Source organism: Salmo trutta, chromosome 40, assembly GCF_901001165.1.
Source record: "Salmo trutta chromosome 40, fSalTru1.1, whole genome shotgun sequence".
Lineage (NCBI taxonomy): Eukaryota > Metazoa > Chordata > Actinopteri > Salmoniformes > Salmonidae > Salmo > Salmo trutta.
The window spans coordinates 1,129,214-1,149,919 of record NC_042996.1 but is presented as its reverse complement, the minus strand read 5'-3'; the positions used below and the strand labels follow the sequence as shown (position 1 = coordinate 1,149,919).

The following is a 20,706-nucleotide window of genomic DNA, read 5'->3' as shown; positions in this document are numbered from 1 at the left end:
TGTGGTACAGTCAGGGAGAGAGGGAAACACAGGCTAACTGTGGTACCGTCAGGGAGAGAGGGAAACACAGGCTAACTGTGGTACAGTCAGGGAGAGAGGGAAACACAGGCTAACTGTGGTACAGTCAGGGAGAGAGGGAAACACAGGCTAACAGTGGTACAGTCAGGGAGAGAGGGAAACACAGGCTATCTCTGGTACAGTCAAGGAGAGAGGGAAACACAGGCTAACTGTGGTACAGTCAGGGAGAGAGGGAAACACAGGCTAACTGTGGTACTGCCAGGAAGAGACAGGCAGGAAAGTTGACAAGGAAGTCCGGAACAGGGAAGCAGAAGGGCAACGGAAAGAGTGGGGAGGGAGGGTTTGTAGGGGGAGGGTGAGGGAGGCTCTTGTCCAGTGATGTAAAAATACTTTAAAGTACTACTTAAGTCATCTTTTGGGGGTGTCTGTACTTTACTTTACTATTTATAATTTTGGCCAACTTTTACTTTTACTCCACTACATTCCTAAAGAAAATAATGTACTTTTTACTCCTTACATTTTCCCTGACACCGAAAAGTACTCGTTACATTTTGAATGTTTAGCAGGACAGGAAAATTGCCTAATTCACGCACTTATCAAGAGAACATCCCTGGTCATCCCTGCTGCCTCTGATCTGGCGGACTCACTAAACACACATGCTTTGTTTGTAAATGATGTCTGACTGTTGAATTGTGCCCCTGGCTATCCGTAAAAAAATGTAAAACGTTGTGCCACCTGGGTTGCTTAATATGGGCGACAGGTAGCCTAGTGGTTAGAGTGTTGGACTAGTAACCGAAAGGTTGCAAGATCGAATCCCCGAGCTGACAAGGTAATAAGCTGTCGTTCTGCCCCACTGTTCCTAGGCCGTCATTGAAAATAAGAATTTGTTCTTAACTGACTTGCCTAGTTAAATAAAAGTTATATATATAAGGAATTTGAAATGTTTTTTACTTTTGATACTTATGTATATTTTAGTGATTACATTTAGTTTTGATACTTAAGTATATTTAAAACCAAATACGTTTATAGACTTTTACTCAAGTAGTATTTTACTGGGTGACTTTCACTTTTACTTGAGTAATTTTATATAAAGGTATCTTTACTTTTACTCAAGTATGACAATTGGGTATTTTTTTCCACCACTGCTCTTGTCAAGGGAACAGCGTCCCTCCCTTCTCCCCATTGGCAAATGCAGCTGGTCCATTTTTAGAAAGCTAGAGAGAGGAAATCCTGAACGAGTGTGGGCCTGGTGACCTCTAACCTTCGCCGAGGGAGCTGCCCATTGTGCCAGGTCACATGGTTCCAGATTACAGAGCAGAGGGAGAGAGGGAGAGAGGAAGGGGAGCAGAGCAGTGACACACTGGGCTGGAATGAGGGGCTGTCTGGGTGTCAGTTCAGCGAGAGCCCCTGCCCCTCTATTAGAGAAACAAAAACAGAAACACCAGGTGGTGAACGTCACTCACATGTCCGTGACTCACGCCGCGTCACAGCTGACTCAGAGCAGATGTTTTACACATCCACACGGCTCTTACAGTAAATGTCACACCTGATACATGTAACCAGTGCTGTTAACCACAGTGCTATTTAACCCGTTTTTTACATGGTGGTTTAACCCTTTGGTGGCACCCAGATTACATAAACTTGTTACTGGAAGTTCTGAAATCATATTTCAAATTAGGCAGAGAGAATTATTTTTTTTCCCCTGGTCTTTTTGCTCATGATTTCCATGGATCTAATTTGACCATTTGATAGCCTATATTTAAGTTTTTATGTGTCACTTTCTTTACAAAGAAATGGTCTGAATGTATTATCACTGTCTGTTAGAAGACCTGGCATGATAGTACTATTTTACATGTATATGTTATACTAATACAATACAAACTGAGATGTCACTCATCTAGCCGATACACTGACGTGCCTCCCTGTGTGTTCTAGCTACTGTGTTCTGTACAGTAAGTCAGTAAGGGGGCATCCCAAATGGCACCCTATTCCCTATGTAGTGCACTTCTTTTGACCGGAGCCCTATGGGAATAGGTTGCCAATTGTGTCGGTGTGGATGGGTGAACCCTGTGGTGATACAGCTCAGCTAGCCTCTCTCTCTGAGCTCAGGGCTTGGTCTTCACCCATCCTGGGTTAACACTGGGGACGATCACTCTACCAGAAGATCCTGGGTTAACACTGGGGAGGATCACTCTACCAGAAGATCCTGGGTTAACACTGAGGAGGATCACTCTACCAGACGATCCTGGGTTAACACTGGGGAGGATCACTCTACCAGACGATCCTGGGTTAACACTGGGGAGGATTACTCTACCAGAAGATCCTCGGTTAACTTACACTGGGGAGGATTACTCTACCAGAAGATCCTGGGTTAACACTGGGGAGGATCACTCTACCAGACGATCCTGGGTTAACACTGGGGAGGGGAGGATCACTCTACCAGAAGATCCTCGGTTAACTAACACTGGGGAGGATTACTCTACCAGAAGATCCTGGGTTAACACTGGGGAGGATCACTCTACCAGAAGATCTTGGGTTAACACTGTGGAGGATTACTCTACCAGAAGATCCCCGGTTAACTAACACTGGGGAGGATTACTCTACCAGAAGATCCTGGGTTAACACTGGGGAGGATCACTCTACCAGAAGATCCTGGGTTAACACTGTGGAGGATTACTCTACCAGAAAATCCTGGGTTAACACTGGGGAGGATCACTCTACCAGAAGATCCTGGGTTAACACTGGGGAGGATTACTCTACCAGAAGATCCTGGGTTAACACTGGGGAGGATTACTCTACCAGAAGATCCTGGGTTAACACTGGGGAGGATCACTCTACCAGAAGATCCTGGGTTAACACTGGGGAGGATCACTCTACCAGAAGATCCTGGGTTAACACTAGGGAGGGGAGGATTAACAGTAACACAGGATAAAGTACATTTTAAAACAAGCAGGCCTGTTTGTGCTGGTCTGCAGGTCCCTCTGCTGGTAAATTACTGCCAACATATTTAATTGGATTATATTTTTTTGTTTTGATTTGAACTTGATTGATTTACAGAGGGAAATGAAGGTATCACAGGCTCACACATAGCAACATCAACATAGTCCACAGTTCTAAGGATTGACAGGCAGGTTTTTTAATGTGGTAATTGAGGTTATATAGAGGTTACAGCTTGTGTTTTAGTACACTGTTGTTATGCGTGCAGCATGAGGTGATAACAGTGAAGGAAGATGCCTGTCTGGCTGAGGCGAGACAGGGTCAAACACTCCCTTTGTCCTTGGTGACAGGAGTGCCAGCCAATCAATAAGACATCGGATCCCCTCCAGGACACTTGCTCAGATCCCCCCAGCACAGTGTCAGAATCTCAGCTTGACCCCCCGACCTCTCCCAGCTTGCTTGTCTGCCAGCCTGGAGGATGAGTAATGTCCCACCTATTCCTGTTGTGGACTATGTGTGGTGGATGGGGGATTAGGCTTTAGTTGTCCCTAGACGCTGATCTTGGGTCAGTTTTACATTTCCCCATGAATGGTTAAGGTTAGGATTGGGGGAGGGGAAGCTGATCCTAGATCTGTACCTAGGGAAAACTTCACCAAGTAGCATGGTGGATGAGCCCATGTCATGTGATCTGGGCGAGTGAGATGAGAGGGAGGGGGGTAGAGGTTATGGGGTTCAACTCTGGCTTAGACGCTCTCCCAGACAGCTGAGGATAAGTGATGGCTGTCCACTAGCGCTCCTCAGCAGCCCAGGGCTAGGGTCAGGAGAGCCTGTTTATAGTTTATGGCTCGGAGCAACAGGGAAGTATGCCTCGTAACCCGCCAAAGATTCTACCACATTACAATTACAGCCGATCTCTCTTTGAAGTGGACTGTCTGGTGCTTTCACTCTCAAACCACTCTTGAGGACTGAGTGACTCAGCATCTTCTCCCTTTTTTTCCAGCCCCCCTCTTTTCATTCACGTCTTCTACAGTTCTGGTGAAACAAATTCCATTGATTCTGTTGCTGGCCTGGGACTGGGACTGGGGTTGAGGCAGTGTTAGTGTGGTGGTGGTGGCGCTCTCTGCTGGCTGCAGGTGGTAATGTGTCTGTCTGGAGACGTTGGAGGTGTTGCTGTGACAGAGATCAGGCTCCAGACAGTCTAGCCGAAGCTCCACATCAAACCCTCATTAATCCAACCGTTTCACTTTCGCTGACCAGATAACAACGCAGATTGATTCAAATAGAAGACGAGTAATGCCCGGCCAGTAAAACTATCAGATCAGATCAGAGGCTAAATTCGTCCCAGAAATATCATATTGAAAGAGGTGACGTTTAATCAAACCTAAAACATTCCAGCTTGGCTAATTACACTGTATCAATTATACAATCCTACAGAAACGTCTGTCGTCGTGTAAGCTTTACACTGCCAGAGCCAACAACCTCTCAGCTCTCCACAAATCATTATGTCATTGATATTCAGGGTAACATTGTCATTAACTACACCATTGCTCTAACTGCCAATGGAACTCTGTGCGGTCGGGCAGATGTTGCCAACCAATGGGCTTTGGAGAGAGTGGTGACTCGTCAGATTTCCTTAACCCACCTCAGTACTTCTGTGAGAGGGATGATCCCTGTGACAGGCCAAGGTGTTGACATTTGGGGGGAGGGTAGCAGAAGTCCCAGGGGGAGGGGGCTGGGGGCTTAAACCCTTCAGAGAGGATCCCAGGAGGGGGCAGCCCAAGTTCAGGACTCCCCAGGTGGGCGATGGGAGGGAGGGAGGAAGCACATGGAATGGCAGACCTTCTTAATAAATGCCAAAGGAAGGGAGACGAGAGTCACATTCATTTCAGGGTTTAGTTGAACTGAAAAGAGAAAGGGAGAGGGGGACAAAGGGAGGAATAGAATGACATAGAAATGGAGAGATGGAGGGAATGTGGAGTGTGGGCACGTTGCTGAGATGCCAGGTCACGGTACAGGTCAAAGTGTGCTGTGAGCGAGTCAACCCCAGGATTTGACTCACCCCTTTGATTTGATCATTTCTAACCATTCTAACAATACCAGGAAGTGTGACTAATCACTTCAAGATACAAAAACACAGTGAATCACACCCATACAGCTCATATATCATGTTCTCTAATGGCTCCAACAGTACTTTGCAGGTCAGTGGTTGTGGCCTAGGTCTTGTTGAATGATTTTATGACTCCTGCATGACTCAGTTGTTATACTAGAGGTTTTATTTTGGGTGGTTTGGGACTTTTGGAGGGTGAAAAGGTTTACCGTGATGACCAGGATGTGTGTGTGTCTGCCTGTGTGCACATCTATGTGTATTTACGGGCCTGTGTGTCCACTTGTCTATCTCTGGCAGCAGCAGGCCTTTGTGTGAAACAGGGACCTATCTCTGGCAGCAGCAGGCCTCTGTGTGAAACAGGGACCTATCTCTGGCAGCAGCAGGCCTCTGTGTGAAACAGGGACCTATCTCTGGCTGTGTGTCAGGGTCTAGCAGCAGCAGGCCTCTGTGTGAATCAGGGACCTATCTCTGGCAGCAGCAGGCCTCTGTGTGAATCAGGGACCTATCTCTGGCTGTGTGTCAGGGTCTGGCAGCAGCAGGCCTCTGTGTGAATCAGGGACCTATCTCTGTCAGTGTGTCAGGGTCTAGCAGCACCAGGCCTCTGTGTGAATCAGGGACCTATCTCTGGCAGCAGCAGGCCTCTGTGTGAATCAGGGACCTATCTCTGGCTGTGTGTCAGGGTCTGGCAGCAGCAGGCCTCTGTGTGAATCAGGGACCTATCTCTGTCAGTGTGTCAGGGTCTAGCAGCACCAGGCCTCTGTGTGAATCAGGGACCTATCTCTGGCTGTGTGTCAGGGTCTAGCAGCAGCAGGCCTCTGTGTGAATCAGGGACCACTAATTACATGTTTACTTGTTTATGTTTCTCTCGCCCTTCCTAATTGATTTGCGGGGGGAGGAACTACCAGGTCTGCATCCCAAATGGAACTCAATGTCATCCTATTCCTTATATATAGGGCACTACTTTTGACCAAAGCCCTTTGGGCCCTATATATGGAATAGGGGGCCATTTGGGATGCTGGTCCGGTCTCTCGGCACATGGACCTCTGATTACAGAGCTCTGAGGAGTCCTGGAATAGCCGAGTGTCAGTCTGAAGCGTCGGAACGCTTGTAAAGAGGAGTACCCGCAGTAGACGAGTGGCTTTGAAGCAGGAAAACTTTGTGTACCACAATATGAAGGCCAATAATTAGGAATGTCACTTTGATAGGATGAGGATAGGATACATGACAGTGTGCTGTATATCATTTGTTATTCTACAGCTGACAGCTGAGCAGCTCATTACACCAACGTTTCCGATGGCCTCCTTTGAGGACATTTCTCCTTGGAATTTAGCTTCAATAGTCTCCCCTCCATTTTGAATCAGCCTTCTCGGCTCACTGTTATCGACCCCTGTGTTATCTCTGTCTGACAGAGCCAACCTGGCGGCCAGTTGATAAGTATTGTGTTTGTTTTTTGACGAGCGATTTGACAAAAACGAAAACACATTGTGACTCACAGCGAGACGGTGGTGAATCGTAACCAAGATCTCGGTAACCTAACGAGATGTCACAGCCAGCTGAACCTGTCATTTAAGAGAGGCGAGAGGCGGGGCGGCCAAAATATGTTCACCAAGGCGGTGTCTCAAATGGCACCCTGTTCCCTCTATAGTGCTCTACTCTCCACCAGACCACCATAGGCACTGGTCAAATGTAGTGCACTATGAAGGGAATAGCCATTTGGGACGTAGCCCTAGCTTGCCCTAGCCGCCTCACTCTCTCTCTGTCAGGGCGGGGTTGTGTCCTTTGCCAAAGTGACATCACAGCCTGTGGCCTGCAAGCCAGACACTGCCTCAGACCTGCACACTGCGGTAACCATGGTGTGGTGACACACACACACACACACTAACACACACACACAAGCACAACTCATAAACTTCCGAACACACAGCGTGTGTGTTTTGTGTGTGTTGTGTGTGTGTATGGTCTGTGAGATTCTGTAGCATGTAGAAAAAGCTACAGATCAGTCATCACCCATAACAGATGCATAATGCATCCCCTTCTCCTTGAGTCTCTCAGGGAGCTGCTGTATCCATGTGTCAGTGCTTGAGTCTCTCAGGGAGCTGCTGTAGCCCATGTGTCAGTGCTTGAGTCTCTCAGGGAGCTGCTGTAGCCATGTGTCAGTGCTTGAGTCTCTCAGGGAGCTGCTGTAGCCCATGTGTCAGTGCTTGAGTCTCTCAGGGAGCTGCTGTAGCCATGTGTCAGTGCTTGAGTCTCTCAGGGAGCTGCTGTATCCATGTGTCAGTGCTTGAGTCTCTCAGGGAGCTGCTGTAGCCATGTGTCAGTGCTTGAGTCTCTCAGGGAGCTGCTGTAGCCATGTGTCAGTGCTTGAGTCTCTCAGGGAGCTGCTGTAGCCATGTGTCAGTGCTTGAGTCTCTCAGGGAGCTGCTGTAGCCCATGTGTCAGTGCTTGAGTCTCTCAGAGAGCTGCTGTAGCCATGTGTCAGTGCTTGAGTCTCTCAGGGAGCTGCTGTATCCATGTGTCAGTGCTTGAGTCTCTCAGAGAGCTGCTGTAGCCATGTGTCAGTGCTTGAGTCTCTCAGGGAGCTGCTGTAGCCATGTGTCAGTGCTTGAGTCTCTCAGAGAGCTGCTGTAGCCATGTGTCAGTGCTTGAGTCTCTCAGAGAGCTGCTGTAGCCATGTGTCAGTGCTTGAGTCTCTCAGAGAGCTGCTGTAGCCATGTGTCAGTGCTTGAGTCTCTCAGGGAGCTGCTGTAGCCATGTGTCAGTGCTTGAGTCTCTCAGAGAGCTGCTGTAGCCATGTGTCAGTGCTTGAGTCTCTCAGAGAGCTGCTGTAGCCATGTGTCAGTGCTTGAGTCTCTCAGGGAGCTGCTGTAGCCATGTGTCAGTGCTTGAGTCTCTCAGAGAGCTGCTGTAGCCATGTGTCAGTGCTTGAGTCTCTCAGGGAGCTGCTGTAGCCCATGTGTCAGTGCTTGTTTATTATTCTAGCTGTGCAAATTGGAAGCAGGATAGTGAGAGACGAGCTCAACTGAAATCTGTCTGTGTCTGTCTCTCACTCTCTCCCAGCGAGTTATTGTCTGCTCTCTCTCTCTCTCCCTCTTGCTCTCTCTCTCTCCCTCTTGCTCTCTCTCTCTCTCTCTCTCTCTCTCTCTCTCTCTCTCTCTCTCTCTCTCTCTCTCTCTCTGGCTGACTGGGGGTGTGAGGAGGAGGGGTAGTGTTATTGAGAAATACTGGCTGATTGGCTGACTGACTGGCTGACTGACTGACTGGCTGACTGGTGGTGTGATGAGGAGGGGTAGTGTTAGTGAGAGAGACTGACTGACTGACTGGCTGGTGGTGTGATGAGGAGGGGTAGTGTTAGTGAGAGAGACTGACTGACTGACTGACTGACTGACTGGCTGGTGGTGTGATGAGGAGGGGTAGTGTTAATGAGAGAGACTGACTGACTGACTGGCTGACTGACTGACTGGCTGACTGGTGGTGTGATGAGGAGGGGTAGTGTTAGTGAGAGAGACTGACTGACTGACTGACTGGCTGACTGGTTGTGTGATGAGGAGGGGTAGTGTTAGTGAGAGAGACTGACTGACTGACTGGTGGTGTGATCAGGAGGGGTAGTGTTAATGAAAGAGACTGACTGGCTGGCTGACTGACTTACTGGTGGTCTGATGAGGAGGGGTAGTGTTAGTGAGAGACTGACTGATTCGCTGACTCGCTGACTGTCTGGCTGACTGACTGACTGGCTGACTGGTAGTGTGATGAGGAGGGGTAGCGTTAGTGAGAGACTCACTGATTCACTGACTCGCTGGCTGACTGACTGGCTGGCTGACTGACTGGCTGACTGGTGGTGTGATGAGGAGGGATAGCGTTAGTGAGAGACTGACTGATTCGCTGACTCGCTGACTGTCTGGCTGACTGACTGACTGGCTGACTGGTAGTGTGATGAGGAGGGGTAGCGTTAGTGAGAGACTCACTGATTCACTGACTCGCTGGCTGACTGACTGGCTGGCTGACTGACTGGCTGACTGGTGGTGTGATGAGGAGGGATAGCGTTAGTGAGAGACTGACTGACTCTAGCTGAGAAGTGATGCGCCAGCAGGAGTTGTCATCGCTCCACGACCGAGCTGCTTAATTGCTGGCTGATCTGAGGCTGTCATTCTCAGGATGTATCCCAAATGGCATCCTATGTCCTATCTAGTGCACTACTTTAGACCAGAGCCTTATGGACCCTGGTGCACTAGATAAGGAAAATATGCTTTTTGGGTCGCAGTGATCCACCATTTGTCTCCCCTCGGCCCCCCTTACTGGCCCAGGTCCATCCTTGCGTCAGCTTGCAGTACTGAGAGAATCCTTGATTGACGTGTGTGAGCGCATCCAACAACAGAATCCATCCAAACTGCATCCCGCCATGCAATTATTTTATTCTCTCCCACTCAGGGTTTTCACGAAATGAGGGACTGTCGTGCCAGATATGTACTTTGGGAATATTAATCAAAGCTTACGTGTGTCTTTTTGACCGCACATTCAAATATTTTGAGACTGACGAAGTCATGATTGTACAAATAAGACCTAAAAAGAAGCTTGAATGTTTCAATGATAAATCCTCAAGGAAAGGGTAAATACACTAAAGTAGCTTTGTAGATCAGACCTTACTTGTAGAGAGAGAGAGAGAGAGAGAGAAAGATGGAGAAAGAGCGAGAGGGGGAGAAAGAGGTAGAAAGAGGGAGGTAGAAAGAGGGAGGTAGAAAGAGGGAGGTAGAAAGAGGGAGGGAGAAAGAGGGAGAGAGAGAAAGAGGGAGAGAGAGAAAGAGGGAGAGAGAGAAAGAGGGAGAGAGAGAAAGAGGGAAAGAGGGAGAGAGAGAAAGAGGGAGAGAGAAAGAATGAGAAAGTGAGAGACAGAGAGAGACGGAGGGAGGGAGGGAGGAAGGGAGAAACGGAGGGAGGGAGGGAGGGAGGGAGGGAGGGAGGGAGGGAGAAAGAGAGAGGGACAGATGGTGAGAGGGAGAGGGAGAAAGAGAGAGGGAGAAAGAGAGAGACAGAGAGAGAGAGACAGAGAGAGAGGGAGGGAGGGAGAAAGAGAGAGGGAGAAAGAGAGAGACAGAGAGAGAGAGACAGAGAGAGAGGGAGGGAGGGAGAAAAGAGAGGGAAAGAGGGCGAGAGGGAGAGGGAGCTAGAGGTTGAGATAAGTTAAGCACAGTTCATGACATTCTGGGAATTCCAACTGACATTCCTTCAGAGCGAGACGGCTTCATCAGGTCTAAGTGAAAATCACCTAGATCCACCAGGAATGTGCATCTGTGATTTGCCAGAATCAAACACAAACCAAACTCCGCCGCCCCTCGATATGATTGGACAGATCCGTTTTCAAACCGACCAAGTCGGGGCCTGACCAATGTTTTGGAACACACACAGCCTCAGCAATGATTGCCAGTTGGTGTGGTTAAGAAGGTGTTCACTTCACTATGGACCTATTCAAAGGTCGCACCCCAAAATATATATTGCTGTGGAGAGATGCTGCCCTATGGGCCTTGGTCAAAAGTAGTGCACTATATAGGGAATTGGGTGCCATCTGGGACACTTCCATAGTCAGATTGTGTGGAATAGGAGGCCCACTCTCCTCTGAAGACAAGATAGTGAGAGTTTCTCTGAGAAAATGGGGGTTTGAAGATGTGTCATGCCCATGGGAGCAGTCTATGCAGGTTAACAGTAGTCTACACAGGTTAACAGTAGTCTATACAGGTTAACAGTAGTCTATACAGGTTAACAGTAGTCTATACAGGTTAACAGTAGTCTACACAGGTTAACAGTAGTCTATACAGGTTAACAGTAGTCTACACAGGTTAACAGTAGTCTATACAGGTTAACAGTAGTCTATACAGGTTAACAGTGGTCTATACAGGTTAACAGTGGTCTATACAGGTTAACAGTAGTCTATACAGGTTAACAGTAGTCTATACAGGTTAACAGTGGTCTATACAGGTTAACAGTAGTCTATACAAGTTAACAGTAGTCTATACAGGTTAACAGTAGTCTACACAGGTTAACAGTAGTCTATACAGGTTAACAGTGGTCTATACAGGTTAACAGTAGTCTATACAGGTTAACAGTAGTCTATACAAGTTAACAGTAGTCTATACAGGTTAACAGTAGTCTATACGGGTTAACAGTAGTCTATACGGGTTAACAGTAGTCTATACGGGTTAACAGTAGTCTATACGGGTTAACAGTAGTCTATACAGGTTAACAGTGGTCTATACAGGTTAACAGTGGTATATACAGGTTAACAGTAGTCTATACAGGTTAACAGTAGTCTATACAGGTTAACAGTGGTCTATACAGGTTAACAGTAGTCTATACAAGTTAACAGTAGTCTATACAGGTTAACAGTAGTCTATACAGGTTAACAGTAGTCTACACAGGTTAACAGTGGTCTATACAGGTTAACAGTGGTCTATACAGGTTAACAGTAGTCTATACAAGTTAACAGTAGTCTATACAGGTTAACAGTGGTCTATACAGGTTAACAGTAGTCTATACAAGTTAACAGTAGTCTATACAGGTTAACAGTAGTCTATACAGGTTAACAGTAGTCTATACAGGTTAACAGTAGTCTATACAGGTTAACAGTGGTCTATACAGGTTAGCAGTGGTCTATACAGGTTAACAGTAGTCTATACAGGTTAACAGTAGTCTATACAGGTTAACAGTAGTCTATACAGGTTAACAGTAGTCTATACAGGTTAACAGTAGTCTATACAAGTTAACAGTAGTCTATACAGGTTAACAGTGGTCTATACAGGTTAACAGTAGTCTATACAGGTTAACAGTGGAAAGGCCTTCCCATTGGGAAGGATATGTCTCCTGGCCGTCCAACTTGGTTTCACAGTCCGTTCTGGTCTTGGGGGATTTCTGACAGGGCGTTTTTTTTCTGTCGATCACTTGATCACTCCCAATCCTGACTCCGCCGTTCTTGACAAAGACGCTCTCTGAGGACGGTTCATCACAGTGCATTGACTTTATGGTCTCATCACTCTCAAGTTGATGCAGTTTTTATGTAGAGCTTAATTATGCAGGAATTGTCTCTTTGCCAGGCTTGGATTTTTGATGGGAGTGTGAACGGTACCTTCTCTTCATCCAATCTCCATGTACTACTGCTGAGGCTCAGGTCCCCAGGGTTCATGGTAACATTGCAGAGAGATGCCTATATATAATCAACCCTCAAATACAATTACCCTGTATTAGAACTGGGTGGTCAGAGCCCCTTGACTGAATCGGCTCAGAGAGTAATGCTGAGTCTCTAATGGCAGCCTATTGACCAGGGCCCATAGACTACCCATAGACTACCCATAGACTACCCATAGACTACCCATAGACTATCCATAGACTACTCATAGACTACTCATAGACTACCCATAGACTACCCATAGACTATCCATAAACTACCCATAGACTACTCATAGACTACCCATAGACTATCCATAGACTACCCATAGACTACCCATAGACTACCCATAGACTACCCATAGACTATCCATAGACTACTCATAGACTACCCATAGACTACCCATAGACTACCCATAGACTACCCATAGACTATCCATAGACTACCCATAGACTACTCATAGACTACCCATAGACTATCCATAGACTACTCATAGACTACCCATAGACTACCCATAGACTACCCATAGACTACCCATAGACTACCCATAGACTACTCATAGACTACCCATAGACTACCCATAGACTACCCATAGACTACCCATAGACTACTCATAGACTACCCATAGACTACCTATAGACTACCCATAGACTACTCATAGACTACCCATAGACTACCCATAGACTACTCATAGACTATCCATAGACTACTCATAGACTGCATTGTCAGTCACTCCTTGGTGCTCGATTCACTAATAGCAGTCGGTTACTATCCAATCATGTTCTAATACAGTGTAGACCCAATAGGTGGTCTCTAATGTGGATATTGATCCCAGTCCCATTGCAATAACTATACACTCCCTTGACTGTATTGATGAGATATACTGTACATCTACCAGCTATTAGCCACTAACTGTTTTAAGAGGGAACAGTAAGCCAAATCAAGACTGTTGTGTTTCGTTTTGTCACTGAGTACGACTCTGTTCAAGGAGGCAAGATCTGAGACCCAAATGGTTCCCTATAGTGCAATACTTTTGATAAGGGTCAATAGGGCTCTGATTGAAAATAGTGCACTATATAGGGAATAGGGTGCCATTTGTGACTCAGGCTAGGAGGTCGCTGCGACCTTCACACCATGTCACCAGTGATCATGTCAGCAGAACCCTCAGACCCCGAGAGAGGGGGACATTTGTCATGTTCTCTGTTAGCCAGACAATTCTTTCTCTCTGTCTGTGTCTAGACGACTGTGACCTGCCTGTAGGGGGAGGGAGAGGGGGAGAGGCTGAGAGAGAGATGGAAAGGAGAGAGAGATGGAAAGGAGAGAGCGATAGACGGCAGAGAGAGGGGGAGAGGGAGGGAGAGAGAAAGAGAGGGGGGGTGTTTAGCTGTAGTAAAGGGGCAGGGGTACAGCCAGAAGCCAACACACACATAGGTAACACACACTTTACCTCCTTAGCTAACCCGTGGGAGCAGCCAGGGGGTGACCCATCCCATTGAACAGCCAGGGGGGTGACCCATCCCATTGAACAACCAGTGCGGTGACCCATCCCATTGAATAGCCAGGGGTGTGACCCACCCATTGAACAGCCAGGGGTGTGACCCATCCCATTGAACAGCCAGGGGGGTGACCCATCCCATTGAACAGCCAGGGGGTGACCCATCCCATTGAACAGCCAGGGGGGTGACCCAGCCCATTGAACAGGAAGGTGTGTGGCCCATGCCATTGAACAGCCAGTGCGGTGACCCATCCCATTGAACAGCCAGGGGGTGACCCATCCCATTGAACAGGAAGGTGTGTGGCCCATGCCATTGAACAGCCAGTGCGGTGACCCATCCCATTGCCTCAGAAATGAGGACCCACAATCCCCAAATTCACCCACCACTGTGGAGTGTCCTGTTAGGATTTGATGTCTGATGGAGGGGTGCCGAGAGATCCACGTGCACACACAACCCCAGACACAACCCCAGACACAACCCAGACACAACCCCACACATAACCCCAGACACAACCCCACACATAACCCCAGACACAACCCAGACACAACCCCAGACACAACCCAGACACAACCCCACACATAACCCCACACACAACCCCAGACACAACCCCAGACACAACCCAGACACAACCCCACACATAACCCCACACACAACCCCACACACAACCCCACACACAACCCCAGACACAACCCCAGACACAACCCAGACACAACCCCAGACACAACCCAGACACAACCCCACACATAACCCCAGACACAACCCCAGACACAACCCCACACACAACCCCAGGCACAACCCCAGGCACAACCCCAGGCACAACCCCAGGCACAACCCCAGACACAACCCCAGACACAACCCCAGGCACAACCCCAGGCACAACCCCAGGCACAACCCCACACATAACCTCATACACAACCTCATACACAACCCAGACACAACCCAGACACAACCCCAGACACAACCCCAGACACAACCCCAGACACAACCCCAGACACAACCCCACACATAACCCCAGACACAACCCCAGACACAACCCCAGACACAACCCCAGACACAACCCCAGACACAACCCCACACACAACCCCAGACACAACCTCCCTCTCTTTATCCCTCCAGCCCACCTCTCAAATCTCCTGACAAACTATGGAGTCATTGCCATAATGTCATTCATCTCTGGTCTGTTCATGTGGTGCTGGGAAGACTAGTGGTACCAATGGAAAACTACCATGAAATCAGAGAGAAACAACAACAGCTAAATAAGTCTGGCTCAGGTTGATATCCAATGGCACATAAACAAACCTGTGTACACTATTTTCTATTGTTGCATTGGACATATTATTGCTGTGGTGTAGCGTGTTTGCAGGTGTGTGAGTGCATATGTCCGTCCCTCAGTGTCATGTTTGGCCTCGTCCTCATATGAACTACTGGGTGTTAATGACTGTGTTTAAGTGTGTGTGTGTGTGTGTGTGTGTGTGTGTGTGTGTGTGTGTGTGTGTGTGTGTGTGTGCATGAGTGTGTGAGTGCGTGTGTTAAATCCCATCCTTCTCTGCTACACATATCAGTGATAAAAGACCACTGCTTCGACTTCCACAGCACAGTGAATACCCTTGGCCTGTATAAAGTCACAGCCAGGTCTGCTTCAGTCCCTCAAGCCCTGAGGCTCTGTCTCGCCTCGGTAGCTGGCTGGCTCCCCCCGGAGGTATTAAGGGGCCACTGCAGGTTGCCGGCAGTACCTGCGCAGCCATAGACACTGCATTGTGCTCCGACTGTAAAGCAGTCTGCTCGCCGCAAGGCACTCTCACACTGGCGTGAAAGCTGATTGCTTATCTGTACAGGAGCCTGACGCTGAGGGAGATGGCTTCATAACAGGTACATTGACAGCTCTGTAGCTAGCGTCACTGGAGAATAGATAGTTATTGTAACTGCTCCGGGGAGCTTGGATGGAGGGAGAAGGGGGTGTGGGCTTGTGCGTGAGAGGTGTGTGTGTGTGTGTGTGTGTGTGTCCTGATGTCATTATTCTCTATGAACGCTGAGAGTGGCACGGCTGATGTTAGGGCTTCTGTTAGACGTGCCGTTGTCAGTCAGTGTTTGTTCTGACGTTGCCCGACACCGTTTGTTAGCTGGATAGAATTGCAAGTCAGAGCTGTTAGCAAGAAAATAAAATAATGAGTCAGGGAAACTGACACAGTGACGCACGAAATGTTGAACAGTGATTCTCTATTTAAGGGGCTTAAAGAGACTGAATGAACAGCAACAACAGTGAAGACAAAGGGAAGAGGAGAGTGAATGAGAAGCTGTTCATGTTTACCGTCAGTGTCTCAGACAGGGGTAGGTTCAGGCTGGCTGCCTAGTTGAGTTTGAAATGAATTATAGAAGTTGGCTAGGCAGGTTCTTTGTCAATCTGTTGTTGTGGTTTGTGTGTAGGTTCAGATCACATACTGGCTGGTTTGTCTAACTTTGCTGTAATGAATGCATTGGGGGGTATAGATTCACCTTGAACCAGTGTCCTTACAGTGTCCTTACTTTTTCCCTCCATGACATTATCTGATTTAGAGACTGCTTTGTAATCATTTTTCTCTTTTCTGTCAGACCCATTTACTTCATAGGATGTATCCCAAAATGGCACCATATTCCCTATTTAGTGCACTACTTTTGAGCAGTCCCATATGGTCTGGTCAAAAGTAGTGCACTATACGGCATAGGGTGCCATTTTGTGGCGTAGGAATAGTGGAATGTAGTTTAACACCATGGAGCCCCGCTAGCTTTTCAGGTTGTCAATTATTCCAACATTTCTGAATGTGATGGCAATTTATGCAATCATCATTAGAGAATAAGCACCATTTAATTCTAGTGTTGAGCATGTTGTTTGTTTGGCTGGGCGGTGGGAATTCAAGTTTGGCTGGACAGAAAAACCCCAACAAACAACTCCAAATGTTTCCTCCAGTTGACGGATGCAGTCAGTTTCTCGCTCACCAAAACAATGGCTTGTGGTGAATTTAATTGAATCCGTCTTGATGAGGCACACCTCCCCTCGTGTCTCTCCACTCATGCCAAAAAGCTGATTGAACACTCCCCTTTTACCAGAGACATCCCTGGCAGAGGAAACTCTCTCTCCCTCTCTCCCTGTGATTGTGTCAATGCGGCACTCTCCTGATTCACTCTTATTTTTTGGGAAAGGGGGAGGGAGGTGGTGCAGAGGATCAAGAGCACCTTCCTCCTCTGCAGGCTCCTCTCTTTGAGGAAGTTTCTGTTACTTACTGTACCCCCTGGCATTCCAAACCCGGCCCCTGGCCGCCCCGGTGCATACTTGGTATTATCTGTCGCAGCAATTAGTAGAGATGTGATGAACCCAGTCCGTTCTCCATATCCCTCGGCCGTCATAGTATTTCCCGCGGCTTCCGTGACCAGAGGTGTCGGAATGTGAGGCTCTTCTCCACACTGTGGTTGTTCCCCCTCCTCAGGCAGTAGTGGTGGTGAGGCCTAGTGGGACCTGGTTTAAAAGTGTGTGTACTGTACTCCAACACGTGCTGTGTGTGTGTGTGTGTGTGTGTGTGTCTAACGAAGGTGCTTCCCGCCTCTCCCTGGTTCTCTTTAATGCCTCCCTCATCAGAGAGAAACCGGCGAACAAAACCACAACAGACAAAACCTTTGAAAGGAGTTGTCTTTGAAGGATACGTGCCCCGTTCCCTGAAAGAGCGAGAAACACCGTTAATTGGGAGCAGTGTGTGAGGCAGAGGGGGGAGAGGGATAATATCCTAATAAGGAGCTTGGTTTTTATGAGGGAGTTGCTGGGAAATGGGAACCATAGGCTGGTAGATGTAAAGTGCCTATAATCTGCATATACGTACATCTTTTAATCTCCCTATCAAGTGTTCCTTTTAAAACCGCTCCTTTGGTGATATTGAAGTGGTTTTAACTGAGTTTCAGTCAATGGCGTTATTAGTAGACCACCAGTGGACTGAAAGTCACAGACAAAACCCCTCCACAGAGGCCCTTGCATTTCTAAGCGGATTTTGACATTGAAAATTCCTCATGCTGGTTGAGTCCTCACACAAACACATGTAGGATATGAAAAAAAATCAGCCCTCTTGCTTTTTTGAATTAATCTGAGGATAACAAGAAGAGCGTGAGGCTCTGGTATGGTGGCGGGCATCTTTGAGCGGCTCCACAACGGACCCCTGAGGTACGCCTTTTTCAAAGTACCCCCAGAGAACCCGGTGGAAATAAAGTCTGTCAGGGAAGAAGAAGAAGAGCCCTTCTGTGTCTGTCTCTGAGTATTTCCATGAGTAACGTACGGCCTCGCTGCTCTGAAAACGCTACAGACACTTTTGTTCATCCTGCCCTCCCTGTGGTTCCCTCCTCCTGCAGGCGGATAGATAGTATGAAAAGATGATCCCCTCAAAATGAGTGTGCAGTGAGATAGATAGGGGACTGCCTGAAGAGAGTTGTAGGAATGCAAGGATAAACCGCAGAAGTAATGCCCCCCTAACAGACCTCGTCAAAATATCTGCAGCTGTTAGTTTCAATCACCAGTACAGTACATAGCTAACAAATCAACCTATTGGTTTGAGGGCCGTGACGATACCAGTATCACAATATTTTTTTCCATGGCAAAAATGAAAACATGAAGCAGACCACACTCTTTGGTCCTTTAAAAACCTGCTGTATGTAAAATATTGTGTGCTATAGCACATAAATAAATACATGTGATTCTGGATGACAACATAATGATGTTTGTTTCCATCATTAGGGCTGTTTTCCTAAAGAAGTTAAATCCGTTTGCTGTTTTGTTTCCTAGCCACGATACCACTATACTGGCATCGTCCTTGTCCTAATCGGTTTATGGATTCTATTGCAAGACCGACAGTAACAGCAGTTAAACGTCCCGCTGGTGATGCGTTAGTAGCAGGTCGGATCTCTTCTTTAAAAGGCTGATCTGATCTCCTTCCCAGTCCTGCAGACTGAGCTCATAAACCCAGCGAGTCATCCTCATGTTGTAAGCGTCTGTCTTTGATAAAATATTTGTGTTTGTGTTGGAGAGATGTATTGGGAATCCACTGTTTGGTTAATACTCACTGGTGTGCTGTGTGCTACTTATGTTGAGATGGAACTGGGCCGTCTGATTCTGGGATGTAGGAGGACTAAGGAAGCCTGTGTTTGTTATTCTGTGTGGTCGAGGTCAGCAGTGACCGTGGTACTAAAACAAACCTTACTCATACCTCAAATAGGAAATGCCAAGCACTAAGCTTCCCATCTTTAAATTAGTCAGATCAACTTGTAGAACTTTCACTCTCTCCCTCCCTCTCCCGCTCTGTCTCTCTCTTTCGCTCTCGCTCTCTCTCTGTTTCTGTCTCCCTCTTTGTCTCTCTCTCTTTCTCTCTCTCTTTCTCTCTCTTTGTCTCTCTCTTTCTCTCTCTTTGTCATTCTCTTTCTCTCTCTTTGTCACTCTCTTTCTCTATCTTTGTCTCTCTCTCTCTTTGTCTCTCTCTCTCTCTTTGTCTCTCTTTCTCTCTCTCTTTCTCTGTGTCTTTCTCTCTCTTCTCTCTCTGCCTTTCTGTCTTTCTCTCTCTCTCTTTCTGTATATCTCTGTCTCTCTCTGTCTCTTTCTCTGTCTGTCTCTCTCGCTGATAAAGCTGAAGATCCTGCCAGCTTCTATCGGTCTCTCTCTCTCTCTCTCTCCTTTCTCTTTGTCTACAGTTATAGATCCCACCCTTACCCCATATTGTCCTCTATGTTGTAGATTTATACAGACTGGGCCAACCACTACCTGACCAAGTCTGGCTGCCCTCGACTCATCAAGGACCTGACCATAGACATTGCTGACGGAGTTCTGCTGGCAGAAATCATCCAGATCATAGGTGAGAGAACACACACACACACACACACACACACACACACACACACACACACACACACACACACAGGCACTGATGCAAACACGCACACAGGCACTAATATAAACACGTACACCCACACACACACACACACACACACACACACACACACACACACACGTACACACACACACCTGACTTAACCTCACTTGTTAGGCTGAGGGAAACTCTCCATATACCCAGCTATAAAACGTAACGGTCCAGGCATTTAGACGGAACACAAAGGCTTTATCTTCACTTCCAACTGGTCTCTGTCAGGAGAGGAGCTCCAGCCCTGGCAGCCCACTACACACAGACTGTAAACTAGTCCTGCTCTACTGAACCATGTGTCTCCCATGTGTATATTTTAGCTAGCCTAGAGTGGCTGGTGTTGATGCTCTGCCTCTCTCTTTTTCCCACCTCCCGGGCTGTCTTGAAACTTTACCCTTGCTCTCCACAACAGACAATGGCCTGAGATCCCGCGTCAGTAACACTCAGGCAGCAGCTGATGAATTAGCAGAGACTTTTCTTTTCCCAAACTTTCACTGCTCCGTGGTTGGGCAGGGGGCATTCCTACACACACACACACACACACACACACACACACACACACACACACACACACACACACACACACACACACACACACACACACACACAGAGAGATCCATGCTCTTCCTGTTGCTGAGCTCTGTAAGGGCTCCTCCACCAGACTAGACTAGAAGTCCCCTAACTCAGAAGGGTCACTGATGCCACTGTGTGTTTAGGCACTTCTTCTTGTGGGAAGGTTTCACACTTAAGTTTTTTGTTGTTGTTCTTCTTCCAGCTAATGAGAAAGTGGAGGACATCAATGCCAGCCCCAGGAGTCAATCACACATGGTGAGTCTGCTAGTTCACCTTTCTTCTTGTGGAGGTGATAGTATTATTTCTCTTTTTATTTTTGCTGTCTTTTTATTGAAACGTTGGCCTGGTTAAGAATTGCAGTCTGTGTACTTGATGACATGTTTTGTAGGTCTTTCAGGGTACTGTCATGAATATGTTTGATTGTATTGCAGGAAACATAACACTACTATTCAGAGACCACAGAAGGCTTACTGCTATGGTCCTAACTGCAAAGATCTCTTA

The 20,706-nt window shown here is 47.5% G+C and overlaps 1 protein-coding gene across 9 annotated transcripts in view; it reads left to right on the top strand.

The window, feature by feature from the left end:
• Positions 1-20,706, top strand: part of LOC115180596 (neuron navigator 3) — a 365,512-nt gene that overhangs the window by 179,302 nt on the left and 165,504 nt on the right. For all 9 annotated transcript variants that reach the window (XM_029742805.1, XM_029742797.1, XM_029742801.1 and 6 more), the window contains exons 2-3: positions 19,449-19,566; positions 20,408-20,460. In XM_029742805.1, coding sequence (XP_029598665.1) covers positions 19,449-19,566; positions 20,408-20,460 — 171 coding nt within the window. The remainder of the gene's footprint in view (positions 1-19,448; positions 19,567-20,407; positions 20,461-20,706) is intronic.